The sequence below is a fragment of the Salmo salar genome, chromosome ssa07, assembly GCF_905237065.1.
Source record: "Salmo salar chromosome ssa07, Ssal_v3.1, whole genome shotgun sequence".
NCBI lineage: Eukaryota > Metazoa > Chordata > Actinopteri > Salmoniformes > Salmonidae > Salmo > Salmo salar.
The window spans coordinates 59609423-59635477 of NC_059448.1; the positions used below are offsets into that span (position 1 = coordinate 59609423).

At 43.8% G+C, this 26055-nt stretch overlaps 1 protein-coding gene across 1 annotated transcript in view; it reads left to right on the forward strand.

Moving 5' to 3' along the window:
• Positions 1–24666: 24666 nt before the first annotated feature.
• The window catches only part of LOC123743836 (nuclear protein MDM1), a 62566-nt gene continuing 61177 nt past the window's right edge, over positions 24667–26055 (forward strand). Inside the window, exon 1 of the mRNA XM_045722524.1 lies at positions 24667–24698. Within this exon, the coding sequence (XP_045578480.1) occupies positions 24681–24698 (18 nt within the window). The 5' untranslated portion in view covers positions 24667–24680. The remainder of the gene's footprint in view (positions 24699–26055) is intronic.

The window sequence follows — 26055 nt, forward strand, 5'->3', positions numbered from 1 at the left end:
GTCTATTATTAGGCTGAAGACAGTGTAGGCTCCTCTCTCTCTATCTATTATTAGGCTGAAGACAGTGTAGGCTCCTCTCTCTGTCTATTATTAGGCTGAAGACAGTGTCGGCTCCTCTCTCTCTGTCTATTATTAGGCTGAAGACAGTGTAGGCTCCTCTCTCTCTCTATCTATTATTAGGCTGAAGACAGTGTAGGCTCCTCTCTCTCTCTTCTATTATTAGGCTGAAGACAGTGTAGGCTCCTCTCTCTCTCTCTGTCTATTATTAGGCTGAAGACAGTGTAGGCTCCTCTCTCTCTCTGTCTATTATTAGGCTGAAGACAGTGTAGGCTCCTCTCTCTCTCTGTCTATTATTAGGCTGAAGACAGTGTAGGCTCCTCTCTCTCTCTATCTATTATTAGGCTGAAGACAGTGTAGGCTCCTCTCTCTCTCTATTATTAGGCTGAAGACAGTGTAGGCTCCTCTCTCTCTATCTATTATTAGGCTGAAGACAGTGTAGGCTCCTCTCTCTCTCTATTATTAGGCTGAAGACAGTGTAGGCTCCTCTCTCTCTCTATTATTAGGCTGAAGACAGTGTAGGCTCCTCTCTCTCTCTCTATCTATTATTAGGCTGAAGACAGTGTAGGCTCCTCTCTCTCTCTCTATCTATTATTAGGCTGAAGACAGTGTAGGCTCCTCTCTCTCTCTCTGTCTATTATTATGCTGAAGACAGTGTAGGCTCCTCTATCTCTCTATCTATTATTAGGCTGAAGACAGTGTAGGCTCCTCTCTCTCTCTATCTATTATTAGGCTGAAGACAGTGTAGGCTCCTCTCTCTCTCTGTCTATTATTAGGCTGAAGACAGTGTAGGCTCTTCTCTCTCTCTGTCTATTATTAGGCTGAAGACAGTGTAGGCTCCTCTCTCTCTATCTATTATTAGGCTGAAGACAGTGTAGGCTCCTCTCTCTCTCTCTATTATTAGGCTGAAGACAGTGTAGGCTCCTCTCTCTCTGTCTATTATTAGGCTGAAGACAGTGTAGGCTCCTCTCTCTGTCTATTATTAGGCTGAAGACAGTGTAGGCTCCTCTCTCTCTCTATCTATTATTAGGCTGAAGACAGTGTAGGCTCCTCTCTCTGTCTATTATTAGGCTGAAGACAGTGTCGGCTCATCTCTCTGTCTATTATTAGGCTGAAGACAGTGTAGGCTCCTCTCTCTCTCTATCTATTATTAGGCTGAAGACAGTGTAGGCTCCTCTCTCTCTCTATCTATTATTAGGCTGAAGACAGTGTAGGCTCCTCTCTCTCTCTGTCTATTATTAGGCTGAAGACAGTGTAGGCTCCTCTCTCTCTCTGTCTATTATTAGGCTGAAGACAGTGTAGGCTCCTCTCTCTCTCTGTCTATTATTAGGCTGAAGACAGTGTAGGCTCCTCTCTCTCTCTATCTATTATTAGGCTGAAGACAGTGTAGGCTCCTCTCTCTCTCTATTATTAGGCTGAAGACAGTGTAGGCTCCTCTCTCTCTCTGTCTATTATTAGGCTGAAGACAGTGTAGGCTCCTCTCTCTCTCTATCTATTATTAGGCTGAAGACAGTGTAGGCTCCTCTCTCTCTCTGTCTATTATTATGCTGAAGACAGTGTAGGCTCCTCTCTCTCTCTATCTATTATTAGGCTGAAGACAGTGTAGGCTCCTCTCTCTCTCTATCTATTATTAGGCTGAAGACAGTGTAGGCTCCTCTCTCTCTCTGTCTATTATTAGGCTGAAGACAGTGTAGGCTCTTCTCTCTCTCTGTCTATTATTAGGCTGAAGACAGTGTAGGCTCCTCTCTCTCTCTATCTATTATTAGGCTGAAGACAGTGTAGGCTCCTCTCTCTCTATTATTAGGCTGAAGACAGTGTAGGCTCCTCTCTCTCTGTCTATTATTAGGCTGAAGACAGTGTAGGCTCCTCTCTCTCTGTCTATTATTAGGCTGAAGACAGTGTAGGCTCCTCTCTCTCTCTCTATCTATTATTAGGCTGAAGACAGTGTAGGCTCCTCTCTCTCTCTATCTATTATTAGGCTGAAGACAGTGTAGGCTCCTCTCTCTCTCGTCTATTATTAGGCTGAAGACAGTGTAGGCTCTTCTCTCTCTCTGTCTATTATTAGGCTGAAGACAGTGTAGGCTCCTCTCTCTCTATCTATTATTAGGCTGAAGACAGTGTAGGCTCCTCTCTCTCTCTATTATTAGGCTGAAGACAGTGTAGGCTCCTCTCTCTCTCTGTCTATTATTAGGCTGAAGACAGTGTAGGCTCCTCTCTCTCTCTATCTATTATTAGGCTGAAGACAGTGTAGGCTCCTCTCTCTCTCTGTCTATTATTAGGCTGAAGACAGTGTAGGCTCCTCTCTCTGTCTATTATTAGGCTGAAGACAGTGTAGGCTCCTCTCTCTCTCTGTCTATTATTAGGCTGAAGACAGTGTAGGCACCTCTCTCTGTCTGTTATTAGGCTGAAGACAGTGTAGGCTCCTCTCTCTCACTATCTATTATTAGGCTGAAGACAGTGTAGGCACCTCTCTCTCTCTCTGTCTATTATTAGGCTGAAGACAGTGTAGGCTCCTCTCTCTCTGTCTATTATTAGGCTGAAGACAGTGTAGGCTCCTCTCTCTCTCTCTGTCTATTATTAGGCTGAAGACAGTGTAGGCTCCTCTCTCTCTCTGTCTATTATTAGGCTGAAGACAGTGTAGGCTCCTCTCTCTCTCTATCTATTATTAGGCTGAAGACAGTGTAGGCTCCTCTCTCTTTCTGTCTATTATTAGGCTGAAGACAGTGTAGGCTCCTCTCTCTCTGTCTATTATTAGGCTGAAGACAGTGTAGGCTCCTCTCTCTCTCTCTGTCTATTATTAGGCTGAAGACAGTGTAGGCTCCTCTCTCTCTCTGTCTATTATTAGGCTGAAGACAGTGTAGGCTCCTCTCTCTCACTATCTATTATTAGGCTGAAGACAGTGTAGGCACCTCTCTCTGTCTATTATTAGGCTGAAGACAGTGTAGGCTCCTCTCTCTGTCTATTATTAGGCTGAAGACAGTGTAGGCTCCTCTCTCTCTCTATCTATTATTAGGCTGAAGACAGTGTAGGCTCCTCTCTCTGTCTATTATTAGGCTGAAAACAGTGTCGGCTCCTCTCTCTCTGTCTATTATTAGGCTGAAGACAGTGTAGGCTCCTCTCTCTCTCTATCTATTATTAGGCTGAAGACAGTGTTGGCTCCTCTCTCTCTCTCTATCTATTATTAGGCTGAAGACAGTGTAGGCTCCTCTCTCTCTCTCTGTCTATTATTATGCTGAAGACAGTGTAGGCTCCTCTCTCTCTCTCTCTATTATTAGGCTGAAGACAGTGTAGGCTCCTCTCTCTCTCTGTCTATTATTAGGCTGAAGACAGTGTAGGCTCTCTCTCTCTCTGTCTATTATTAGGCTGAAGACAGTGTAGGCTCCTCTCTCTCTATCTATTATTAGGCTGAAGACAGTGTAGGCTCCTCTCTCTCTCTATTATTAGGCTGAAGACAGTGTAGGCTCCTCTCTCTCTGTCTATTATTAGGCTGAAGACAGTGTAGGCTCCTCTCTCTCTCTTTCTATTATTAGGCTGAAGACAGTGTAGGCTCCTCTCTCTCTCTGTCTATTATTAGGCTGAAGACAGTGTAGGCTCCTCTCTCTCTGTCTATTATTAGGCTGAAGACAGTGTAGGCTCCTCTCTCTCTCTATCTATTATTAGGCTGAAGACAGTGTAGGCTCCTCTCTCTCTCTCTATCTATTATTAGGCTGAAGACAGTGTAGACTCCTCTCTCTCTCTATCTATTATTAGGCTGAAGACAGTGTAGACTCCTCTCTCTCTCTATCTATTATTAGGCTGAAGACAGTGTAGGCTCCTCTCTCTCTCTATCTATTATTAGGTTGAAGACAGTGTAGGCTCCTCTCTCTCTCTATCTATTATTAGGCTGAAGACAGTGTAGGCTCCTCTCTCTCTCTGTCTATTATTAGGCTGAAGACAGTGTAGGCTCCTCTCTCTCTGTCTATTATTAGGCTGAAGACAGTGTAGGCTCCTCTCTCTCTCTATCTATCTATTAGGCTGAAGACAGTGTAGGCTCCTCTCTCTCTCTGTCTATTATTAGGCTGAAGACAGTGTAGGCTCCTCTCTCTCTCTATCTATTATTAGGCTGAAGACAGTGTAGACTCTCTCTCTCTGTCTATTATTTGGCTGAAGACAGTGTAGGCTCCTCTCTCTCTCTGTCTATTATTAGGCTGAAGACAGTGTAGGCTCCTCTCTCTCTCTATCTATTATTAGGCTGAAGACAGTGTAGTCTCCTCTCTCTCCCTGTCTATTATTAGGCTGAAGACAGTGTAGGCTCCTCTCTCTCTGTCTATTATTAGGCTGAAGACAGTGTAGGCTCCTCTCTCTCTCTGTCTATTATTAGGCTGAAGACAGTGTAGGCTCCTCTCTCTCTCTGTCTATTATTAGGCTGAAGACAGTGTAGGCTCCTCTCTCTCTCTGTCTATTATTAGGCTGAAGACATTGTAGGCTCCTCTCTCACACTATCTATTATTAGGCTGAAGACAGTGTAGGCACCTCTCTCTCTGTCTATTATTAGGCTGAAGACAGTGTAGGCTCCTCTCTCTCTGTCTATTATTAGGCTGAAGACAGTGTAGGCTCCTCTCTCTCTCTTCTATTATTAGGCTGAAGACAGTGTAGGCTCCTCTCTCTCTGTCTATTATTAGGCTGAAGACAGTGTCGGCTCCTCTCTCTGTCTATTATTAGGCTGAAGACAGTGTAGGCTCCTCTCTCTCTCTATCTATTATTAGGCTGAAGACAGTGTAGGCTCCTCTCTCTCTCTCTATCTATTATTAGGCTGAAGACAGTGTAGGCTCCTCTCTCTCTCTTGTCTATTATTATGCTGAAGACAGTGTAGGCTCCTCTCTCTCTCTATCTATTATTAGGCTGAAGACAGTGTAGGCTCCTCTCTCTCTCTGTCTATTATTAGGCTGAAGACAGTGTAGGCTCTTCTCTCTCTCTGTCTATTATTAGGCTGAAGACAGTGTAGGCTCCTCTCTCTCTCTATCTATTATTAGGCTGAAGACAGTGTAGGCTCCTCTCTCTCTCTATCTATTATTAGGCTGAAGACAGTGTAGTCTCCTCTCTCTCTCTGTCTATTATTAGGCTGAAGACAGTGTAGGCTCCTCTCTCTCTCTGTCTATTATTAGGCTGAAGACAGTGTAGGCTCCTCTCTCTCTGTCTATTATTAGGCTGAAGACAGTGTAGGCTCCTCTCTCTCTCTGTCTATTATTAGGCTGAAGACAGTGTAGGCTCCTCTCTCTCTCTGTCTATTATTAGGCTGAAGACAGTGTAGGCTCCTCTCTCTCTGTCTATTATTAGGCTGAAGACAGTGTAGGCTCCTCTCTCTCTCTATCTATTATTAGGCTGAAGACAGTGTAGGCTCCTCTCTCTGTCTATTATTAGGCTGAAGACAGTGTAGGCTCCTCTCTCTCTCTATCTATTATTAGGCTGAAGACAGTGTAGGCTCCTCTCTCTGTCTATTATTAGGCTGAAGACAGTGTCGGCTCCTCTCTCTGTCTATTATTAGGCTGAAGACAGTGTAGGCTCCTCTCTCTCTCTATCTATTATTAGGCTGAAGACAGTGTAGGCTCCTCTCTCTCTCTATCTATTATTAGGCTGAAGACAGTGTAGGCTCCTCTCTCTCTCTCTGTCTATTATTATGCTGAAGACAGTGTAGGCTCCTCTCTCTCTCTATCTATTATTAGGCTGAAGACAGTGTAGGCTCCTCTCTCTCTCTGTCTATTATTAGGCTGAAGACAGTGTAGGCTCTTCTCTCTCTCTGTCTATTATTAGGCTGAAGACAGTGTAGGCTCCTCTCTCTCTCTATCTATTATTAGGCTGAAGACAGTGTAGGCTCCTCTCTCTCTTCTATTATTAGGCTGAAGACAGTGTAGGCTCCTCTCTCTCTGTCTATTATTAGGCTGAAGACAGTGTAGGCTCCTCTCTCTCTCTATCTATTATTAGGCTGAAGACAGTGTAGGCTCCTCTCTCTCTCTGTCTATTATTAGGCTGAAGACAGTGTAGGCTCCTCTCTCTGTCTATTATTAGGCTGAAGACAGTGTAGGCTCCTCTCTCTCTATCTATTATTAGGCTGAAGACAGTGTAGGCTCCTCTCTCTCTCTATCTATTATTAGGCTGAAGACAGTGTAGGCTCCTCTCTCTCTCTGTCTATTATTAGGCTGAAGACAGTGTAGGCTCCTCTCTCTCTCTATCTATTATTAGGCTGAAGACAGTGTAGGCTCCTCTCTCTCTCTGTCTATTATTAGGCTGAAGACAGTGTAGGCTCCTCTCTCTCTGTCTATTATTAGGCTGAAGACAGTGTAGGCTCCTCTCTCTCTCTCTGTCTATTATTAGGCTGAAGACAGTGTAGGCTCCTCTCTCTCTCTATCTATTATTAGGCTGAAGACAGTGTAGTCTCCTCTCTCTCTCTGTCTATTATTAGGCTGAAGACAGTGTAGGCTCCTCTCTCTCTGTCTATTATTAGGCTGAAGACAGTGTAGGCTCCTCTCTCTCTCTATCTATTATTAGGCTGAAGACAGTGTTGGCTCCTCTCTCTCTCTCTATCTATTATTAGGCTGAAGACAGTGTAGACTCCTCTCTCTCTCTATCTATTATTAGGCTGAAGACAGTGTAGGATCCTCTCTCTCTCTCTCTATTATTAGGCTGAAGACAGTGTAGACTCTCTCTCTCTGTCTATTATTAGGCTGAAGACAGTGTAGGCTCCTCTCTCTCTCTCTGTCTATTATTAGGCTGAAGACAGTGTAGGCTCCTCTCTCTCTCTATCTATTATTAGGCTGAAGATAGTGTAGTCTCCTCTCTCTCTCTCTGTCTATTATTAGGCTGAAGACAGTGTAGGCTCCTCTCTCTCTGTCTATTATTAGGCTGAAGACAGTGTAGGCTCCTCTCTCTCTCTGTCTATTATTAGGCTGAAGACAGTGTAGGCTCCTCTCTCTCTCTCTGTCTATTATTAGGCTGAAGACAGTGTAGGCTCCTCTCTCTCTCTGTCTATTATTAGGCTGAAGACAGTGTAGGCTCCTCTCTCTCTGTCTATTATTAGGCTGAAGACAGTGTAGGCTCCTCTCTCTCTCTCTGTCTATTATTAGGCTGAAGACAGTGTAGGCTCCTCTCTCTCTCCATCTATTATTAGGCTGAAGACAGTGTAGTCTCCTCTCTCTCTCTGTCTATTATTAGGCTGAAGACAGTGTAGGCTCCTCTCTCTCTGTCTATTATTAGGCTGAAGACAGTGTAGGCTCCTCTCTCTCTCTATCTATTATTAGGCTGAAGACAGTGTTGGCTCCTCTCTCTCTCTCATCTATTATTAGGCTGAAGACAGTGTAGACTCCTCTCTCTCTCTATCTATTATTAGGCTGAAGACAGTGTAGACTCCTCTCTCTCTCTATCTATTATTAGGCTGAAGACAGTGTAGGCTCCTCTCTCTCTCTATCTATTATTAGGCTGAAGACAGTGTAGGCTCCTCTCTCTCTCTATCTATTATTAGGCTGAAGACAGTGTAGGCTCCTCTCTCTCTCTCTATTATTAGGCTGAAGACAGTGTAGACTCCTCTCTCTGTCTATTATTAGGCTGAAGACAGTGTAGGCTCCTCTCTCTCTCTGTCTATTATTAGGCTGAAGACAGTGTAGGCTCCTCTCTCTCTCTCTCTATTATTAGGCTGAAGACAGTGTAGTCTCCTCTCTCTCTCTGTCTATTATTAGGCTGAAGACAGTGTAGGCTCCTCTCTCTCTGTCTATTATTAGGCTGAAGACAGTGTAGGCTCCTCTCTCTCTCTGTCTATTATTAGGCTGAAGACAGTGTAGGCTCCTCTCTCTCTCTGTCTATTATTAGGCTGAAGACAGTGTAGGCTCCTCTCTCTCTCTGTCTATTATTAGGCTGAAGACAGTGTAGGCTCCTCTCTCTCACTATCTATTATTAGGCTGAAGACAGTGTAGGCACCTCTCTCTGTCTATTATTAGGCTGAAGACAGTGTAGGCTCCTCTCTCTGTCTATTATTAGGCTGAAGACAGTGTAGGCTCCTCTCTCTCTCTATCTATTATTAGGCTGAAGACAGTGTAGGCTCCTCTCTCTCTCTCTATCTATTATTAGGCTGAAGACAGTGTAGGCTCCTCTCTCTCTCTGTCTATTATTATGCTGAAGACAGTGTAGGCTCCTCTCTCTCTCTATCTATTATTAGGCTGAAGACAGTGTAGGCTCCTCTCTCTCTGTCTATTATTAGGCTGAAGACAGTGTAGGCTCCTCTCTCTCTCTGTCTATTATTAGGCTGAAGACAGTGTAGGCTCCTCTCTCTCTCTATCTATTATTAGGCTGAAGACAGTGTAGGCTCCTCTCTCTCTGTCTATTATTAGGCTGAAGACAGTGTAGGCTCTTCTCTCTCTCTGTCTATTGTTAGGCTGAAGACAGTGTAGGCTCCTCTCTCTCTCTATCTATTATTAGGCTGAAGACAGTGTAGGCTCCTCTCTCTCTCTGTCTATTATTAGGCTGAAGACAGTGTAGGCTCCTCTCTCTCTGTCTATTATTAGGCTGAAGACAGTGTAGGCTCCTCTCTCTCTCTCTGTCTATTATTAGGCTGAAGACAGTGTAGGCTCCTCTCTCTCTCTATCTATTATTAGGCTGAAGACAGTGTAGGCTCCTCTCTCTCTCTGTCTATTATTAGGCTGAAGACAGTGTAGGCTCCTCTCTCTCTGTCTATTATTAGGCTGAAGACAGTGTAGGCTCCTCTCTCTCTCTGTCTATTATTAGGCTGAAGACAGTGTAGGCTCCTCTCTCTCTCTGTCTATTATTAGGCTGAAGACAGTGTAGGCTCCTCTCTCTCTCTGTCTATTATTAGGCTGAAGACAGTGTAGGCTCCTCTCTCTCACTATCTATTATTAGGCTGAAGACAGTGTAGGCACCTCTCTCTGTCTATTATTAGGCTGAAGACAGTGTAGGCTCCCTCTCTCTGTCTATTATTAGGCTGAAGACAGTGTAGGCTCCTCTCTCTCTCTATCTATTATTAGGCTGAAGACAGTGTAGGCTCCTCTCTCTCTCTGTCTATTATTAGGCTGAAGACAGTGTAGGCTCCTCTCTCTCTCTATCTATTATTAGGCTGAAGACAGTGTAGGCTCCTCTCTCTCTCTGTCTATTATTAGGCTGAAGACAGTGTAGGCTCCTCTCTCTCTGTCTATTATTAGGCTGAAGACAGTGTAGGCTCCTCTCTCTCACTATCTATTATTAGGCTGAAGACAGTGTAGGCACCTCTCTCTGTCTATTATTAGGCTGAAGACAGTGTAGGCTCCTCTCTCTGTCTATTATTAGGCTGAAGACAGTGTAGGCTCCTCTCTCTCTGTCTATTATTAGGCTGAAGACAGTGTAGGCTCCTCTCTCTCTGTCTATTATTAGGCTGAAGACAGTGTAGGCTCCTCTCTCTCTCTGTCTATTATTAGGCTGAAGACAGTGTAGGCTCCTCTCTCTCTGTCTATTATTAGGCTGACGACAGTGTAGGCTCCTCTCTCTCTCTATCTATTATTAGGCTGAAGACAGTGTAGGCTCCTCTCTCTGTCTATTATTAGGCTGAAGACAGTGTAGGCTCCTCTCTCTCTGTCTATTATTAGGCTGAAGACAGTGTAGGCTCCTCTCTCTCTCTGTCTATTATTAGGCTGAAGACAGTGTAGGCTCCTCTCTCTCTATCTATTATTAGGCTGAAGACAGTGTAGGCTCCTCTCTCTCTCTGTCTATTATTAGGCTGAAGACAGTGTAGGCTCCTCTCTCTCTCTGTCTATTATTAGGCTGAAGACAGTGTAGGCTCCTCTCTCTCTCTGTCTATTATTAGGCTGAAGACAGTGTATGCTCCTCTCTCTCTCTGTCTATTATTAGGCTGAAGACAGTGTAGGCTCCTCTCTCTCTGTCTATTATTAGGCTGAAGACAGTGTAGGCTCCTCTCTCTCTATCTATTATTAGGCTGAAGACAGTGTAGGCTCCTCTCTCTCTCTATCTATTATTAGGCTGAAGACAGTGTAGGCTCCTCTCTCTCACTATCTATTATTAGGCTGAAGACAGTGTAGGCACCTCTCTCTGTCTGTTATTAGGCTGAAGACAGTGTAGGCTCCTCTCTCTCTCTATCTATTATTAGGCTGAAGACAGTGTAGGCTCCTCTCTCTCTGTCTATTATTAGGCTGAAGACAGTGTTGGCTCCTCTCTCTCTCTGTCTATTATTAGGCTGAAGACAGTGTAGGCTCCTCTCTCTCTCTGTCTATTATTAGGCTGAAGACAGTGTAGGCTCCTCTCTCTCTCTATCTATTATTAGGCTGAAGACAGTGTAGGCTCCTCTCTCTCTCTGTCTATTATTAGGCTGAAGACCGTGTAGGCTCCTCTCTCTCTGTCTATTATTAGGCTGAAGACAGTGTAGGCTCCTCTCTCTCTCTCTGTCTATTATTAGGCTGAAGACAGTGTAGGCTCCTCTCTCTCTCTATCTATTATTAGGCTGAAGACAGTGTAGTCTCCTCTCTCTCTGTCTATTATTAGGCTGAAGACAGTGTAGGCTCCTCTCTCTCTGTCTATTATTAGGCTGAAGACAGTGTAGGCTCCTCTCTCTCTCTGTCTATTATTAGGCTGAAGACAGTGTAGGCTCCTCTCTCTCTCTCTGTCTATTATTAGGCTGAAGACAGTGTAGGCTCCTCTCTCTCTCTGTCTATTATTAGGCTGAAGACATTGTAGGCTCCTCTCTCTCACTATCTATTATTAGGCTGAAGACAGTGTAGGCACCTCTCTCTGTCTATTATTAGGCTGAAGACAGTGTAGGCTCCTCTCTCTCTGTCTATTATTAGGCTGAAGACAGTGTAGGCTCCTCTCTCTCTCTATCTATTATTAGGCTGAAGACAGTGTAGGCTCCTCTCTCTGTCTATTATTAGGCTGAAGACAGTGTCGGCTCCTCTCTCTGTCTATTATTAGGCTGAAGACAGTGTAGGCTCCTCTCTCTCTCTATCTATTATTAGGCTGAAGACAGTGTAGGCTCCTCTCTCTCTATCTATTATTAGGCTGAAGACAGTGTAGGCTCCTCTCTCTCTCTGTCTATTATTATGCTGAAGACAGTGTAGGCTCCTCTCTCTCTCTATTATTAGGCTGAAGACAGTGTAGGCTCCTCTCTCTCTCTGTCTATTATTAGGCTGAAGACAGTGTAGGCTCTTCTCTCTCTCTGTCTATTATTAGGCTGAAGACAGTGTAGGCTCCTCTCTCTCTCTATCTATTATTAGGCTGAAGACAGTGTAGGCTCCTCTCTCTCTCTATCTATTATTAGGCTGAAGACAGTGTAGTCTCCTCTCTCTCTCTGTCTATTATTAGGCTGAAGACAGTGTAGGCTCCTCTCTCTCTGTCTATTATTAGGCTGAAGACAGTGTAGGCTCCTCTCTCTCTGTCTATTATTAGGCTGAAGACAGTGTAGGCTCCTCTCTCTCTCTCTGTCTATTATTAGGCTGAAGACAGTGTAGGCTCCTCTCTCTCTCTGTCTATTATTAGGCTGAAGACAGTGTAGGCTCCTCTCTCTCACTATCTATTATTAGGCTGAAGACAGTGTAGGCACCTCTCTCTGTCTATTATTAGGCTGAAGACAGTGTAGGCTCCTCTCTCTCTGTCTATTATTAGGCTGAAGACAGTGTAGGCTCCTCTCTCTCTATATCTATTATTAGGCTGAAGACAGTGTAGGCTCCTCTCTCTGTCTATTATTAGGCTGAAGACAGTGTCGGCTCCTCTCTCTGTCTATTATTAGGCTGAAGACAGTGTAGGCTCCTCTCTCTCTCTATCTATTATTAGGCTGAAGACAGTGTAGGCTCCTCTCTCTCTCTATCTATTATTAGGCTGAAGACAGTGTAGGCTCCTCTCTCTCTCTCTGTCTATTATTATGCTGAAGACAGTGTAGGCTCCTCTCTCTCTCTATCTATTATTAGGCTGAAGACAGTGTAGGCTCCTCTCTCTCTCTGTCTATTATTAGGCTGAAGACAGTGTAGGCTCTTCTCTCTCTCTGTCTATTATTAGGCTGAAGACAGTGTAGGCTCCTCTCTCTCTCTATCTATTATTAGGCTGAAGACAGTGTAGGCTCCTCTCTCTCTCTCTATTATTAGGCTGAAGACAGTGTAGGCTCCTCTCTCTCTGTCTATTATTAGGCTGAAGACAGTGTAGGCTCCTCTCTCTCTCTATCTATTATTAGGCTGAAGACAGTGTAGGCTCCTCTCTCTCTCTGTCTATTATTAGGCTGAAGACAGTGTAGGCTCCTCTCTCTGTCTATTATTAGGCTGAAGACAGTGTAGGCTCCTCTCTCTCTATCTATTATTAGGCTGAAGACAGTGTAGGCTCCTCTCTCTCTCTATCTATTATTAGGCTGAAGACAGTGTAGGCTCCTCTCTCTCTCACTATCTATTATTAGGCTGAAGACAGTGTAGGCACCTCTCTCTGTCTGTTATTAGGCTGAAGACAGTGTAGGCTCCTCTCTCTCTCTGTCTATTATTAGGCTGAAGACAGTGTAGGCTCCTCTCTCTCTCTATCTATTATTAGGCTGAAGACAGTGTAGGCTCCTCTCTCTCTCTGTCTATTATTAGGCTGAAGACAGTGTAGGCTCCTCTCTCTCTGTCTATTATTAGGCTGAAGACAGTGTAGGCTCCTCTCTCTCTCTCTGTCTATTATTAGGCTGAAGACAGTGTAGGCTCCTCTCTCTCTCTATCTATTATTAGGCTGAAGACAGTGTAGTCTCCTCTCTCTCTCTGTCTATTATTAGGCTGAAGACAGTGTAGGCTCCTCTCTCTCTGTCTATTATTAGGCTGAAGACAGTGTAGGCTCCTCTCTCTCTATCTATTATTAGGCTGAAGACAGTGTTGGCTCCTCTCTCTCTCTATCTATTATTAGGCTGAAGACAGTGTAGACTCCTCTCTCTCTCTCTGTCTATTATTAGGCTGAAGACAGTGTAGACTCCTCTCTCTCTCTATCTATTATTAGGCTGAAGACAGTGTAGGCTCCTCTCTCTCTCTGTCTATTATTAGGCTGAAGACAGTGTAGGCTCCTCTCTCTCTCTATCTATTATTAGGCTGAAGACAGTGTAGGCTCCTCTCTCTCTCTATCTATTATTAGGCTGAAGACAGTGTAGGCTCCTCTCTCTCTCTATCTATTATTAGGCTGAAGACAGTGTAGGCTCCTCTCTCTCTCTCTCTATTATTAGGCTGAAGACAGTGTAGACTCTCTCTCTCTGTCTATTATTAGGCTGAAGACAGTGTAGGCTCCTCTCTCTCTCTCTGTCTATTATTAGGCTGAAGACAGTGTAGGCTCCTCTCTCTCTCTATCTATTATTAGGCTGAAGACAGTGTAGTCTCCTCTCTCTCTCTGTCTATTATTAGGCTGAAGACAGTGTAGGCTCCTCTCTCTCTGTCTATTATTAGGCTGAAGACAGTGTAGGCTCCTCTCTCTCTCTGTCTATTATTAGGCTGAAGACAGTGTAGGCTCCTCTCTCTCTCTGTCTATTATTAGGCTGAAGACAGTGTAGGCTCCTCTCTCTCTCTGTCTATTATTAGGCTGAAGACAGTGTAGGCTCCTCTCTCTCACTATCTATTATTAGGCTGAAGACAGTGTAGGCTCCTCTCTCTGTCTATTATTAGGCTGAAGACAGTGTAGGCTCCTCTCTCTCTCTATCTATTATTAGGCTGAAGACAGTGTAGGCTCCTCTCTCTCTCTATTATTAGGCTGAAGACAGTGTAGGCTCCTCTCTCTCTCTATCTATTATTAGGCTGAAGACAGTGTAGGCTCCTCTCTCTCTCTGTCTATTATTAGGCTGAAGACAGTGTAGGCTCCTCTCTCTGTCTATTATTAGGCTGAAGACAGTGTAGGCTCCTCTCTCTCTCTATCTATTATTAGGCTGAAGACAGTGTAGGCTCCTCTCTCTCTCTATCTATTATTAGGCTGAAGACAGTGTAGGCTCCTCTCTCTCTCTCTCTGTCTATTATTATGCTGAAGACAGTGTAGGCTCCTCTCTCTCTCTATCTATTATTAGGCTGAAGACAGTGTAGGCTCCTCTCTCTCTCTGTCTATTATTAGGCTGAAGACAGTGTAGGCTCTTCTCTCTCTCTGTCTATTATTAGGCTGAAGACAGTGTAGGCTCCTCTCTCTCTCTATCTATTATTAGGCTGAAGACAGTGTAGGCTCCTCTCTCTCTCTATTATTAGGCTGAAGACAGTGTAGGCTCCTCTCTCTCTGTCTATTATTAGGCTGAAGACAGTGTAGGCTCCTCTCTCTCTCTATCTATTATTAGGCTGAAGACAGTGTAGGCTCCTCTCTCTCTCTGTCTATTATTAGGCTGAAGACAGTGTAGGCTCCTCTCTCTCTGTCTATTATTAGGCTGAAGACAGTGTAGGCTCCTCTCTCTCTCTGTCTATTATTAGGCTGAAGACAGTGTAGGCTCCTCTCTCTCTGTCTATTATTAGGCTGAAGACAGTGTAGGCTCCTCTTTCTCTCTATCTATTATTAGGCTGAAGACAGTGTAGGCTCCTCTCTCTCTCTGTCTATTATTAGGCTGAAGACAGTGTAGGCTCCTCTCTCTCTGTCTATTATTAGGCTGAAGACAGTGTAGGCTCCTCTCTCTCTCGCTGTCTATTATTAGGCTGAAGACAGTGTAGGCTCCTCTCTCTCTATCTATTATTAGGCTGAAGACAGTGTAGGCTCCTCTCTCTCTCTATCTATTATTAGGCTGAAGACAGTGTAGGCTCCTCTCTCTCTCTGTCTATTATTAGGCTGAAGACAGTGTAGGTCCTCTCTCTCTCTGTCTATTATTAGGCTGAAGACAGTGTAGGCTCCTCTCTCTCTCTCTGTCTATTATTAGGCTGAAGACAGTGTAGGCTCCTCTCTCTCTCTGTCTATTATTAGGCTGAAGACAGTGTAGGCTCCTCTCTCTCACTATCTATTATTAGGCTGAAGACAGTGTAGGCTCCTCTCTCTCTGTCTATTATTAGGCTGAAGACAGTGTAGGCTCCTCTCTCTTGTCTATTATTAGGCTGAAGACAGTGTAGGCTCCTCTCTCTCTCTATCTATTATTAGGCTGAAGACAGTGTAGGCTCCTCTCTCTCTGTCTATTATTAGGCTGAAGACAGTGTAGGCTCCTCTCTCTCTCTATCTATTATTAGGCTGAAGACAGTGTAGGCTCCTCTCTCTCTCTGTCTATTATTAGGCTGAAGACAGTGTAGGCTCCTCTCTCTCTGTCTATTATTAGGCTGAAGACAGTGTAGGCTCCTCTCTCTCACTATCTATTATTAGGCTGAAGACAGTGTAGGCTCCTCTCTCTCTGTCTATTATTAGGCTGAAGACAGTGTAGGCTCCTCTTTCTCTCTATCTATTATTAGGCTGAAGACAGTGTAGGCTCCTCTCTCTCTGTCTATTATTAGGCTGAAGACAGTGTAGGCTCCTCTCTCTCTGTCTATTATTAGGCTGAAGACAGTGTAGGCTCCTCTCTCTCTCTCTGTCTATTATTAGGCTGAAGACAGTGTAGGCTCCTCTCTCTCTCTCTATTATTAGGCTGAAGACAGTGTAGTCTCCTCTCTCTCTCTGTCTATTATTAGGCTGAAGACAGTGTAGGCTCCTCTCTCTCTGTCTATTATTAGGCTGAAGACAGTGTAGGCTCCTCTCTCTCTCTGTCTATTATTAGGCTGAAGACAGTGTAGGCTCCTCTCTCTCTCTCTGTCTATTATTAGGCTGAAGACAGTGTAGGCTCCTCTCTCTCTCTGTCTATTATTAGGCTGAAGACAGTGTAGGCTCCTCTCTCTCACTATCTATTATTAGGCTGAAGACAGTGTAGGCTCCTCTCTCTGTCTATTATTAGGCTGAAGACAGTGTAGGCTCCTCTCTCTGTCTATTATTAGGCTGAAGACAGTGTAGGCTCCTCTCTCTCTCTATCTATTATTAGGCTGAAGACAGTGTAGGCTCCTCTCTCTCTCTGTCTATTATTAGGCTGAAGACAGTGTAGGCTCCTCTCTCTCTATCTATTATTAGGCTGAAGACAGTGTAGGCTCCTCTCTCTCTCTGTCTATTATTAGGCTGAAGACAGTGTAGGCTCCTCTCTCTCTGTCTATTATTAGGCTGAAGACAGTGTAGGCTCCTCTCTCTCACTATCTATTATTAGGCTGAAGACAGTGTAGGCTCCTCTCTCTTGTCTATTATTAGGCTGAAGACAGTGTAGGCTCCTCTCTCTGTCTATTATTAGGCTGAAGACAGTGTAGGCTCCTCTCTCTCTGTCTATTATTAGGCTGAAGACAGTGTAGGCTCCTCTCTCTCTGTCTATTATTAGGCTGAAGACAGTGTAGGCTCCTCTCTCTCTCTGTCTATTATTAGGCTGAAGACAGTGTAGGCTCCTCTCTCTCGTCTATTATTAGGCTGAAGACAGTGTAGGCTCCTCTCTCTCTCTATCTATTATTAGGCTGAAGACAGTGTAGGCTCCTCTCTCTCGTCTATTATTAGGCTGAAGACAGTGTAGGCTCCTCTCTCTCTGTCTATTATTAGGCTGAAGACAGTGTAGGCTCCTCTCTCTCTCTGTCTATTATTAGGCTGAAGACAGTGTAGGCTCCTCTCTCTCTATCTATTATTAGGCTGAAGACAGTGTAGGCTCCTCTCTCTCTCTGTCTATTATTAGGCTGAAGACAGTGTAGGCTCCTCTCTCTCTCTGTCTATTATTAGGCTGAAGACAGTGTAGGCTCCTCTCTCTCTCTGTCTATTATTAGGCTGAAGACAGTGTAGGCTCCTCTCTCTCTCTGTCTATTATTAGGCTGAAGACAGTGTAGGCTCCTCTCTCTCTGTCTATTATTAGGCTGAAGACAGTGTAGGCTCCTCTCTCTCTATCTATTATTAGGCTGAAGACAGTGTAGGCTCCTCTCTCTCTCTATCTATTATTAGGCTGAAGACAGTGTAGGCTCCTCTCTCTCACTATCTATTATTAGGCTGAAGACAGTGTAGGCACCTCTCTCTGTCTGTTATTAGGCTGAAGACAGTGTAGGCTCCTCTCTCTCTCTGTCTATTATTAGGCTGAAGACAGTGTAGGCTCCTCTCTCTCTCTATCTATTATTAGGCTGAAGACAGTGTAGGCTCCTCTCTCTCTCTGTCTATTATTAGGCTGAAGACAGTGTAGGCTCCTCTCTCTCTGTCTATTATTAGGCTGAAGACAGTGTAGGCTCCTCTCTCTCTCTCTGTCTATTATTAGGCTGAAGACAGTGTAGGCTCCTCTCTCTCTCTATCTATTATTAGGCTGAAGACAGTGTAGTCTCCTCTCTCTCTCTGTCTATTATTAGGCTGAAGACAGTGTAGGCTCCTCTCTCTCTGTCTATTATTAGGCTGAAGACAGTGTAGGCTCCTCTCTCTCTCTATCTATTATTAGGCTGAAGACAGTGTTGGCTCCTCTCTCTCTCTCTATCTATTATTAGGCTGAAGACAGTGTAGACTCCTCTCTCTCTCTATCTATTATTAGGCTGAAGACAGTGTAGACTCCTCTCTCTCTCTATCTATTATTAGGCTGAAGACAGTGTAGGCTCCTCTCTCTCTCTATCTATTATTAGGCTGAAGACAGTGTAGGCTCCTCTCTCTCTCTATCTATTATTAGGCTGAAGACAGTGTAGGCTCCTCTCTCTCTCTCTCTATTATTAGGCTGAAGACAGTGTAGACTCTCTCTCTCTGTCTATTATTAGGCTGAAGACAGTGTAGGCTCCTCTCTCTCTCTCTGTCTATTATTAGGCTGAAGACAGTGTAGGCTCCTCTCTCTCTCTATCTATTATTAGGCTGAAGACAGTGTAGTCTCCTCTCTCTCTCTGTCTATTATTAGGCTGAAGACAGTGTAGGCTCCTCTCTCTCTGTCTATTATTAGGCTGAAGACAGTGTAGGCTCCTCTCTCTCTCTGTCTATTATTAGGCTGAAGACAGTGTAGGCTCCTCTCTCTCTCTCTGTCTATTATTAGGCTGAAGACAGTGTAGGCTCCTCTCTCTCTCTGTCTATTATTAGGCTGAAGACAGTGTAGGCTCCTCTCTCTCACTATCTATTATTAGGCTGAAGACAGTGTAGGCACCTCTCTCTGTCTATTATTAGGCTGAAGACAGTGTAGGCTCCTCTCTCTGTCTATTATTAGGCTGAAGACAGTGTAGGCTCCTCTCTCTCTCTATCTATTATTAGGCTGAAGACAGTGTAGGCTCCTCTCTCTGTCTATTATTAGGCTGAAGACAGTGTAGGCTCCTCTCTCTGTCTATTATTAGGCTGAAGACAGTGTAGGCTCCTCTCTCTCTCTCTATCTATTATTAGGCTGAAGACAGTGTAGGCTCCTCTCTCTCTCTCTGTCTATTATTAGGCTGAAGACAGTGTAGGCTCCTCTCTCTCTCTATCTATTATTAGGCTGAAGACAGTGTAGGCTCCTCTCTCTCTCTGTCTATTATTAGGCTGAAGACAGTGTAGGCTCTTCTCTCTCTCTGTCTATTATTAGGCTGAAGACAGTGTAGGCTCCTCTCTCTCTCTATCTATTATTAGGCTGAAGACAGTGTAGGCTCCTCTCTCTCTCTATTATTAGGCTGAAGACAGTGTAGGCTCCTCTCTCTCTGTCTATTATTAGGCTGAAGACAGTGTAGGCTCCTCTCTCTCTCTATCTATTATTAGGCTGAAGACAGTGTAGGCTCCTCTCTCTCTCTGTCTATTATTAGGCTGAAGACAGTGTAGGCTCCTCTCTCTGTCTATTATTAGGCTGAAGACAGTGTAGGCTCCTCTCTCTCTCTGTCTATTATTAGGCTGAAGACAGTGTAGGCTCCTCTCTCTCTCTATCTATTATTAGGCTGAAGACAGTGTAGGCTCCTCTCTCTCACTATCTATTATTAGGCTGAAGACAGTGTAGGCACCTCTCTCTGTCTGTTATTAGGCTGAAGACAGTGTAGGCTCCTCTCTCTCTCTGTCTATTATTAGGCTGAAGACAGTGTAGGCTCCTCTCTCTCTCTGTCTATTATTAGGCTGAAGACAGTGTAGGCTCCTCTCTCTCTGTCTATTATTAGGCTGAAGACAGTGTAGGCTCCTCTCTCTCTCTCTGTCTATTATTAGGCTGAAGACAGTGTAGGCTCCTCTCTCTCTCTATCTATTATTAGGCTGAAGACAGTGTAGTCTCCTCTCTCTCTCTGTCTATTATTAGGCTGAAGACAGTGTAGGCTCCTCTCTCTCTGTCTATTATTAGGCTGAAGACAGTGTAGGCTCCTCTCTCTCTCTGTCTATTATTAGGCTGAAGACAGTGTAGGCTCATCTCTCTCTCTCTGTCTATTATTAGGCTGAAGACAGTGTAGGCTCCTCTCTCTCTCTGTCTATTATTAGGCTGAAGACAGTGTAGGCTCCTCTCTCTCACTATCTATTATTAGGCTGAAGACAGTGTAGGCACCTCTCTCTGTCTATTATTAGGCTGAAGACAGTGTAGGCTCCTCTCTCTGTCTATTATTAGGCTGAAGACAGTGTAGGCTCCTCTCTCTCTCTATCTATTATTAGGCTGAAGACAGTGTAGGCTCCTCTCTCTCTCTGTCTATTATTAGGCTGAAGACAGTGTAGGCTCCTCTCTCTCTCTATCTATTATTAGGCTGAAGACAGTGTAGGCTCCTCTCTCTCTCTGTCTATTATTAGGCTGAAGACAGTGTAGGCTCCTCTCTCTCACTGTCTATTATTAGGCTGAAGACAGTGTAGGCACCTCTCTCTGTCTATTATTAGGCTGAAGACAGTGTAGGCTCCTCTCTCTGTCTATTATTAGGCTGAAGACAGTGTAGGCTCCTCTCTCTCTGTCTATTATTAGGCTGAAGACAGTGTAGGCTCCTCTCTCTCTGTCTATTATTAGGCTGAAGACAGTGTAGGCTCCTCTCTCTCTCTGTCTATTATTAGGCTGAAGACAGTGTAGGCTCCTCTCTCTCTCTATCATTATTAGGCTGAAGACAGTGTAGGCTCCTCTCTCTCTCTGTCTATTATTAGGCTGAAGACAGTGTAGGCTCCTTCTCTCTGTCTATTATTAGGCTGAAGACAGTGTAGGCTCCTCTCTCTCTGTCTATTATTAGGCTGAAGACAGTGTAGGCTCCTCTCTCTCTGTCTATTATTAGGCTGAAGACAGTGTAGGCTCCTCTCTCTCTATCTATTATTAGGCTGAAGACAGTGTAGGCTCCTCTCTCTCTCTGTCTATTATTAGGCTGAAGACAGTGTAGGCTCCTCTCTCTCTCTGTCTATTATTAGGCTGAAGACAGTGTAGGCTCCTCTCTCTCTCTGTCTATTATTAGGCTGAAGACAGTGTAGGCTCCTCTCTCTCTCTGTCTATTATTAGGCTGAAGACAGTGTAGGCTCCTCTCTCTCTGTCTATTATTAGGCTGAAGACAGTGTAGGCTCCTCTCTCTCTCTGTCTATTATTAGGCTGAAGACAGTGTAGGCTCTCTCTCTCTGTCTATTATTAGGCTGAAGACAGTGTAGGCTCCTCTCTCTCTCTGTCTATTATTAGGCTGAAGACAGTGTAGGCTCCTCTCTCTCTCTATCTATTATTAGGCTGAAGACAGTGTAGGCTCCTCTCTCTCTCTGTCTATTATTAGGCTGAAGACAGTGTAGGCTCCTCTCTCTCTCTGTCTATTATTAGGCTGAAGACAGTGTAGGCTCCTCTCTCTATCTATCTATTATTAGGCTGAAGACAGTGTAGGCTCCTCTCTCTCTCTGTCTATTATTAGGCTGAAGACAGTGTAGGCTCCTCTCTCTCTCTGTCTATTATTAGGCTGAAGACAGTGTAGGCTCCTCTCTCTCTCTTTCTATTATTAGGCTGAAGACAGTGTAGGCTCCTCTCTCTGTCTATTATTAGGCTGAAGACAGTGTAGGCTCCTCTCTCTCTCTCTGTCTATTATTAGGCTGAAGACAGTGTAGGCTCCTCTCTCTCTCTATCTATTATTAGGCTGAAGACAGTGTAGTCTCCTCTCTCTCTCTGTCTATTATTAGGCTGAAGACAGTGTAGGCTCCTCTCTCTCTGTCTATTATTAGGCTGAAGACAGTGTAGGCTCCTCTCTCTCTCTATCTATTATTAGGCTGAAGACAGTGTAGGCTCCTCTCTCTCTCTCTATCTATTATTAGGCTGAAGACAGTGTAGGCTCCTCTCTCTCTGTCTATTATTAGGCTGAAGACAGTGTAGGCTCCTCTCTCTCTCTCTGTCTATTATTAGGCTGAAGACAGTGTAGGCTCCTCTCTCTCTCTATTATTAGGCTGAAGACAGTGTAGGCTCCTCTCTCTCTGTCTATTATTAGGCTGAAGACAGTGTAGGCTCCTCTCTCTCTCTATCTATTATTAGGCTGAAGACAGTGTAGGCTCCTCTCTCTCTCTGTCTATTATTAGGCTGAAGACAGTGTAGGCTCTTCTCTCTCTCTGTCTATTATTAGGCTGAAGACAGTGTAGGCTCCTCTCTCTCTCTATCTATTATTAGGCTGAAGACAGTGTAGGCTCCTCTCTCTCTCTATTATTAGGCTGAAGACAGTGTAGGCTCCTCTCTCTCTGTCTATTATTAGGCTGAAGACAGTGTAGGCTCCTCTCTCTGTCTATTATTAGGCTGAAGACAGTGTAGGCTCCTCTCTCTCTATCTATTATTAGGCTGAAGACAGTGTAGGCTCCTCTCTCTCTCTATCTATTATTAGGCTGAAGACAGTGTAGGCTCCTCTCTCTCACTATCTATTATTAGGCTGAAGACAGTGTAGGCACCTCTCTCTCTCTCTATCTATTATTAGGCTGAAGACAGTGTAGGCTCCTCTCTCTCTCTATCTATTATTAGGCTGAAGACAGTGTAGGCTCCTCTCTCTCTCTATCTATTATTAGGCTGAAGACAGTGTAGGCTCCTCTCTCTCTCTGTCTATTATTAGGCTGAAGACAGTGTAGGCTCCTCTCTCTCTGTCTATTATTAGGCTGAAGACAGTGTAGGCTCCTCTCTCTCTCTGTCTATTATTAGGCTGAAGACAGTGTAGGCTCCTCTCTCTCTATCTATTATTAGGCTGAAGACAGTGTAGTCTCCTCTCTCTCTCTGTCTATTATTAGGCTGAAGACAGTGTAGGCTCCTCTCTCTCTGTCTATTATTAGGCTGAAGACAGTGTAGGCTCCTCTCTCTCTCTGTCTATTATTAGGCTGAAGACAGTGTAGGCTCCTCTCTCTCTGTCTATTATTAGGCTGAAGACAGTGTAGGCTCCTCTCTCTCTCTCTGTCTATTATTAGGCTGAAGACAGTGTAGGCTCCTCTCTCTCTCTATCTATTATTAGGCTGAAGACAGTGTAGTCTCCTCTCTCTCTCTGTCTATTATTAGGCTGAAGACAGTGTAGGCTCCTCTCTCTCTGTCTATTATTAGGCTGAAGACAGTGTAGGCTCCTCTCTCTCTCTGTCTATTATTAGGCTGAAGACAGTGTAGGCTCCTCTCTCTCTGTCTATTATTAGGCTGAAGACAGTGTAGGCTCCTCTCTCTCTCTGTCTATTATTATGCTGAAGACAGTGTAGGCTCTCTGTCTCTGTCTATTATTAGGCTGAAGACAGTGTAGGCTCCTCTCTCTCTCTGTCTATTATTAGGCTGAAGACAGTGTAGGCTCCTCTCTCTCTCTATCTATTATTAGGCTGAAGACAGTGTAGGCTCCTCTCTCTCTCTGTCTATTATTAGGCTGAAGACAGTGTAGGCTCCTCTCTCTCTCTTCTATTATTAGGCTGAAGACAGTGTAGGCTCCTCTCTCTCTCTATCTATTATTAGGCTGAAGACAGTGTAGGCTCCTCTCTCTCTCTGTCTATTATTAGGCTGAAGACAGTGTAGGCTCCTCTCTCTCTCTGTCTATTATTAGGCTGAAGACAGTGTAGGCTCCTCTCTCTCTCTATCTATTATTAGGCTGAAGACAGTGTAGGCTCCTCTCTCTCTGTCTATTATTAGGCTGAAGACAGTGTAGGCTCCTCTCTCTCTCTGTCTATTATTAGGCTGAAGACAGTGTAGGCTCCTCTCTCTCTCTATCTATTATTAGGCTGAAGACAGTGTAGGCTCCTCTCTCTCTATCTATTATTAGGCTGAAGACAGTGTAGGCTCCTCTCTCTCTCTGTCTATTATTAGGCTGAAGACAGTGTAGGCTCCTCTCTCTCTCTGTCTATTATTAGGCTGAAGACAGTGTAGGCTCCTCTCTCTCTCTATCTATTATTAGGCTGAAGACAGTGTAGGCTCCTCTCTCTCTCTGTCTATTATTAGGCTGAAGACAGTGTAGGCTCCTCTCTCTCTGTCTATTATTAGGCTGAAGACAGTGTAGGCTCCTCTCTCTCTGTCTATTATTAGGCTGAAGACAGTGTAGGCTCCTCTCTCTCTGTCTATTATTAGGCTGAAGACAGTGTAGGCTCCTCTCTCTCTGTCTATTATTAGGCTGAAGACAGTGTAGGCTCCTCTCTCTCTCTATTTATTAGGCTGAAGACAGTGTAGGCTCCTCTCTCTCTCTGTCTATTATTAGGCTGAAGACAGTGTAGGCTCCTCTCTCTCTCTGTCTATTATTAGGCTGAAGACAGTGTAGGCTCCTCTCTCTCTCTGTCTATTATTAGGCTGAAGACAGTGTAGGCTCCTCTCTCTCTTTCTATTATTAGGCTGAAGACAGTGTAGGCTCCTCTCTCTCTGTCTATTATTAGGCTGAAGACAGTGTAGGCTCCTCTCTCTCTGTCTATTATTAGGCTGAAGACAGTGTAGGCTCCTCTCTCTCTCTGTCTATTATTAGGCTGAAGACAGTGTAGGCTCCTCACTCTCTCTGTCTATTATTAGGCTGAAGACAGTGTAGGCTCCTCTCTCTCTCTGTCTATTATTAGGCTGAAGACAGTGTAGGCTCCTCTCTCTCGCTTTGTTCTTAACTGACTTGCCTAGTTAAATAAAGGTAACATTTTTTTTTATATACGTGAACTGAACTGTCGTTTTAATATGGTGAAACTATTCCTTATCAAATATTTTTTTTCAAAAGAAACATTGAACATCTAATAGTCAAATCATATAGTGTAAAAGCAGGAGAGCTGGTTCTACTCCTTTTGGTCATTTTCTGCTGTTTTGTGGAGGAAAACTGAACGGGTCGAGTGTAACACGTCAACCCTGTTACCCAATGTTTTTGTGAAGCTTGCATTCAATTGCCACTCCCTGAATCACACAACAAGCTTCCATTCCCTCTGTCACAAGGGGATTCATGACTGATTTAAGATGAAAACGTCAAAAAATAACAAGGTTGGTTAATTAAGAGCCCATAAAACAGCAGCCATCCTCACCGGCGCCATATCAGTCCATAGATGGTGTGAAGTTGTCCAAGTGCATGTCCATGACACAACATGGACATCTAGCAAAAGTCCATATTCTATTATATTATATTATATTATATTATATTATATTATATTATATTGTGGTGGAAATGAAGACGGGAGGAAAATGTGTCACCAGTTGAAGCATAGCTATGACACATGGCGACCACTCTAAATTACAACAGGTATGATCACGCATGCGCAGCTCGATGGACGCCGCAGCTCGTTGCCAGGGAAACCTCGCAGAAGTAACTTCAACTTTCAACAATAACAGCTAGCTGGAAAACACAGACACACCAGAACTTTATCAACAAAAATAAATAAAAATGCCAGTACATTTCAAGGTAAAGAAATGTACTTTTCATTGAACGAGTGCAATAGAAATGCAGCTCTTGGCTTTGGTTAGCGCAGTGTTTTCAACACGACGTCGAGTATCTACGTCACCGCTTGAGTGAGGAGAAGAGGTTTCGATTGATACAGAAATGGAAACATTGTTTCATTCGCACAAATAAATGTTAGTTTACTAACATCGTGCATTGCGATTACATCGGATAAACCATCTTCGACGATTGCAGGTATAGCTAGCTAGACGGGGAAAGAAATCCCACTTCCAAGGTGTCGGTTATTAGCTTGGTTAGCTAAGTGTTTACTAACACGTTACAATGGTCTAAAGCGGATAAGCTAACGTCAACTAGCTGCCAGTGGCTAACAGTGGCTATGTCGTGTTTTTATTGATAAATAGAGAGACTTAGTAACGCGCATGTTCTAGGCTTCAAATAAATAAATCAACTGCATGACATTGTAAAGGGCAATAGAGGATTTGTTTAATATGGTTTATTGCGTTAGTATGATGAATCAGCCTGGATAAAGACAGTATAGTATGGTTTATTGCCTTAGTATGATGAATCAGCCTGGATAAAGACAGTACAGTATGGTTTATGGCGTTAGTATGATGAATCAGCCTGGATAAAGACAGTACAGTATGGTTTATTGCCTTAGTATGATGAATCAGCCTGGATAAAGACAGTACAGTATGGTTTATTGCCTTAGTATGATGAATCAGCCTGGATAAAGACAGTACAGTATGGTTTATGGCGTTAGTATGATGAATCAGCCTGGATAAAGACAGTACAGTATGGTTTATTGCCTTAGTATGATGAATCAGCCTGGATAAAGACAGTACAGTATGGTTTATTGCGTTAGTATGATTAATCAGCCTAGATAAAGACAGTACAGTATGGTTTATTGCGTTAGTATGATGAATCAGCCTGGATAAAGACAGTACAGTATGGTTTATTGCGTTAGTATGATTAATCAGCCTAGATAAAGACAGTACAGTATGGTTTATTGCGTTAGTATGATGAATCAGCCTGGATAAAGACAGTACAGTATGGTTTATTGCGTTAGTATGATGAATCAGCCTAGATAAAGACAGTACAGTATGGTTTATGGCGTTAGTATGATGAATCAGCCTAGATAAAGACAGTACAGTATGGTTTATTGCGTTAGTATGATGAATCAGCCTAGATAAAGACAGTACAGTATGGTTTATGGCGTTAGTATAATGAATCAGCCTGGATAAAGACAGTACAGTATGGTTTATTGCGTTAGTATGATGAATCAGCCTAGATAAAGACAGTACAGTATGGTTTATGGCGTTAGTATGTTGAATCAGCCTGGATAAAGACAGTACAGTATGGT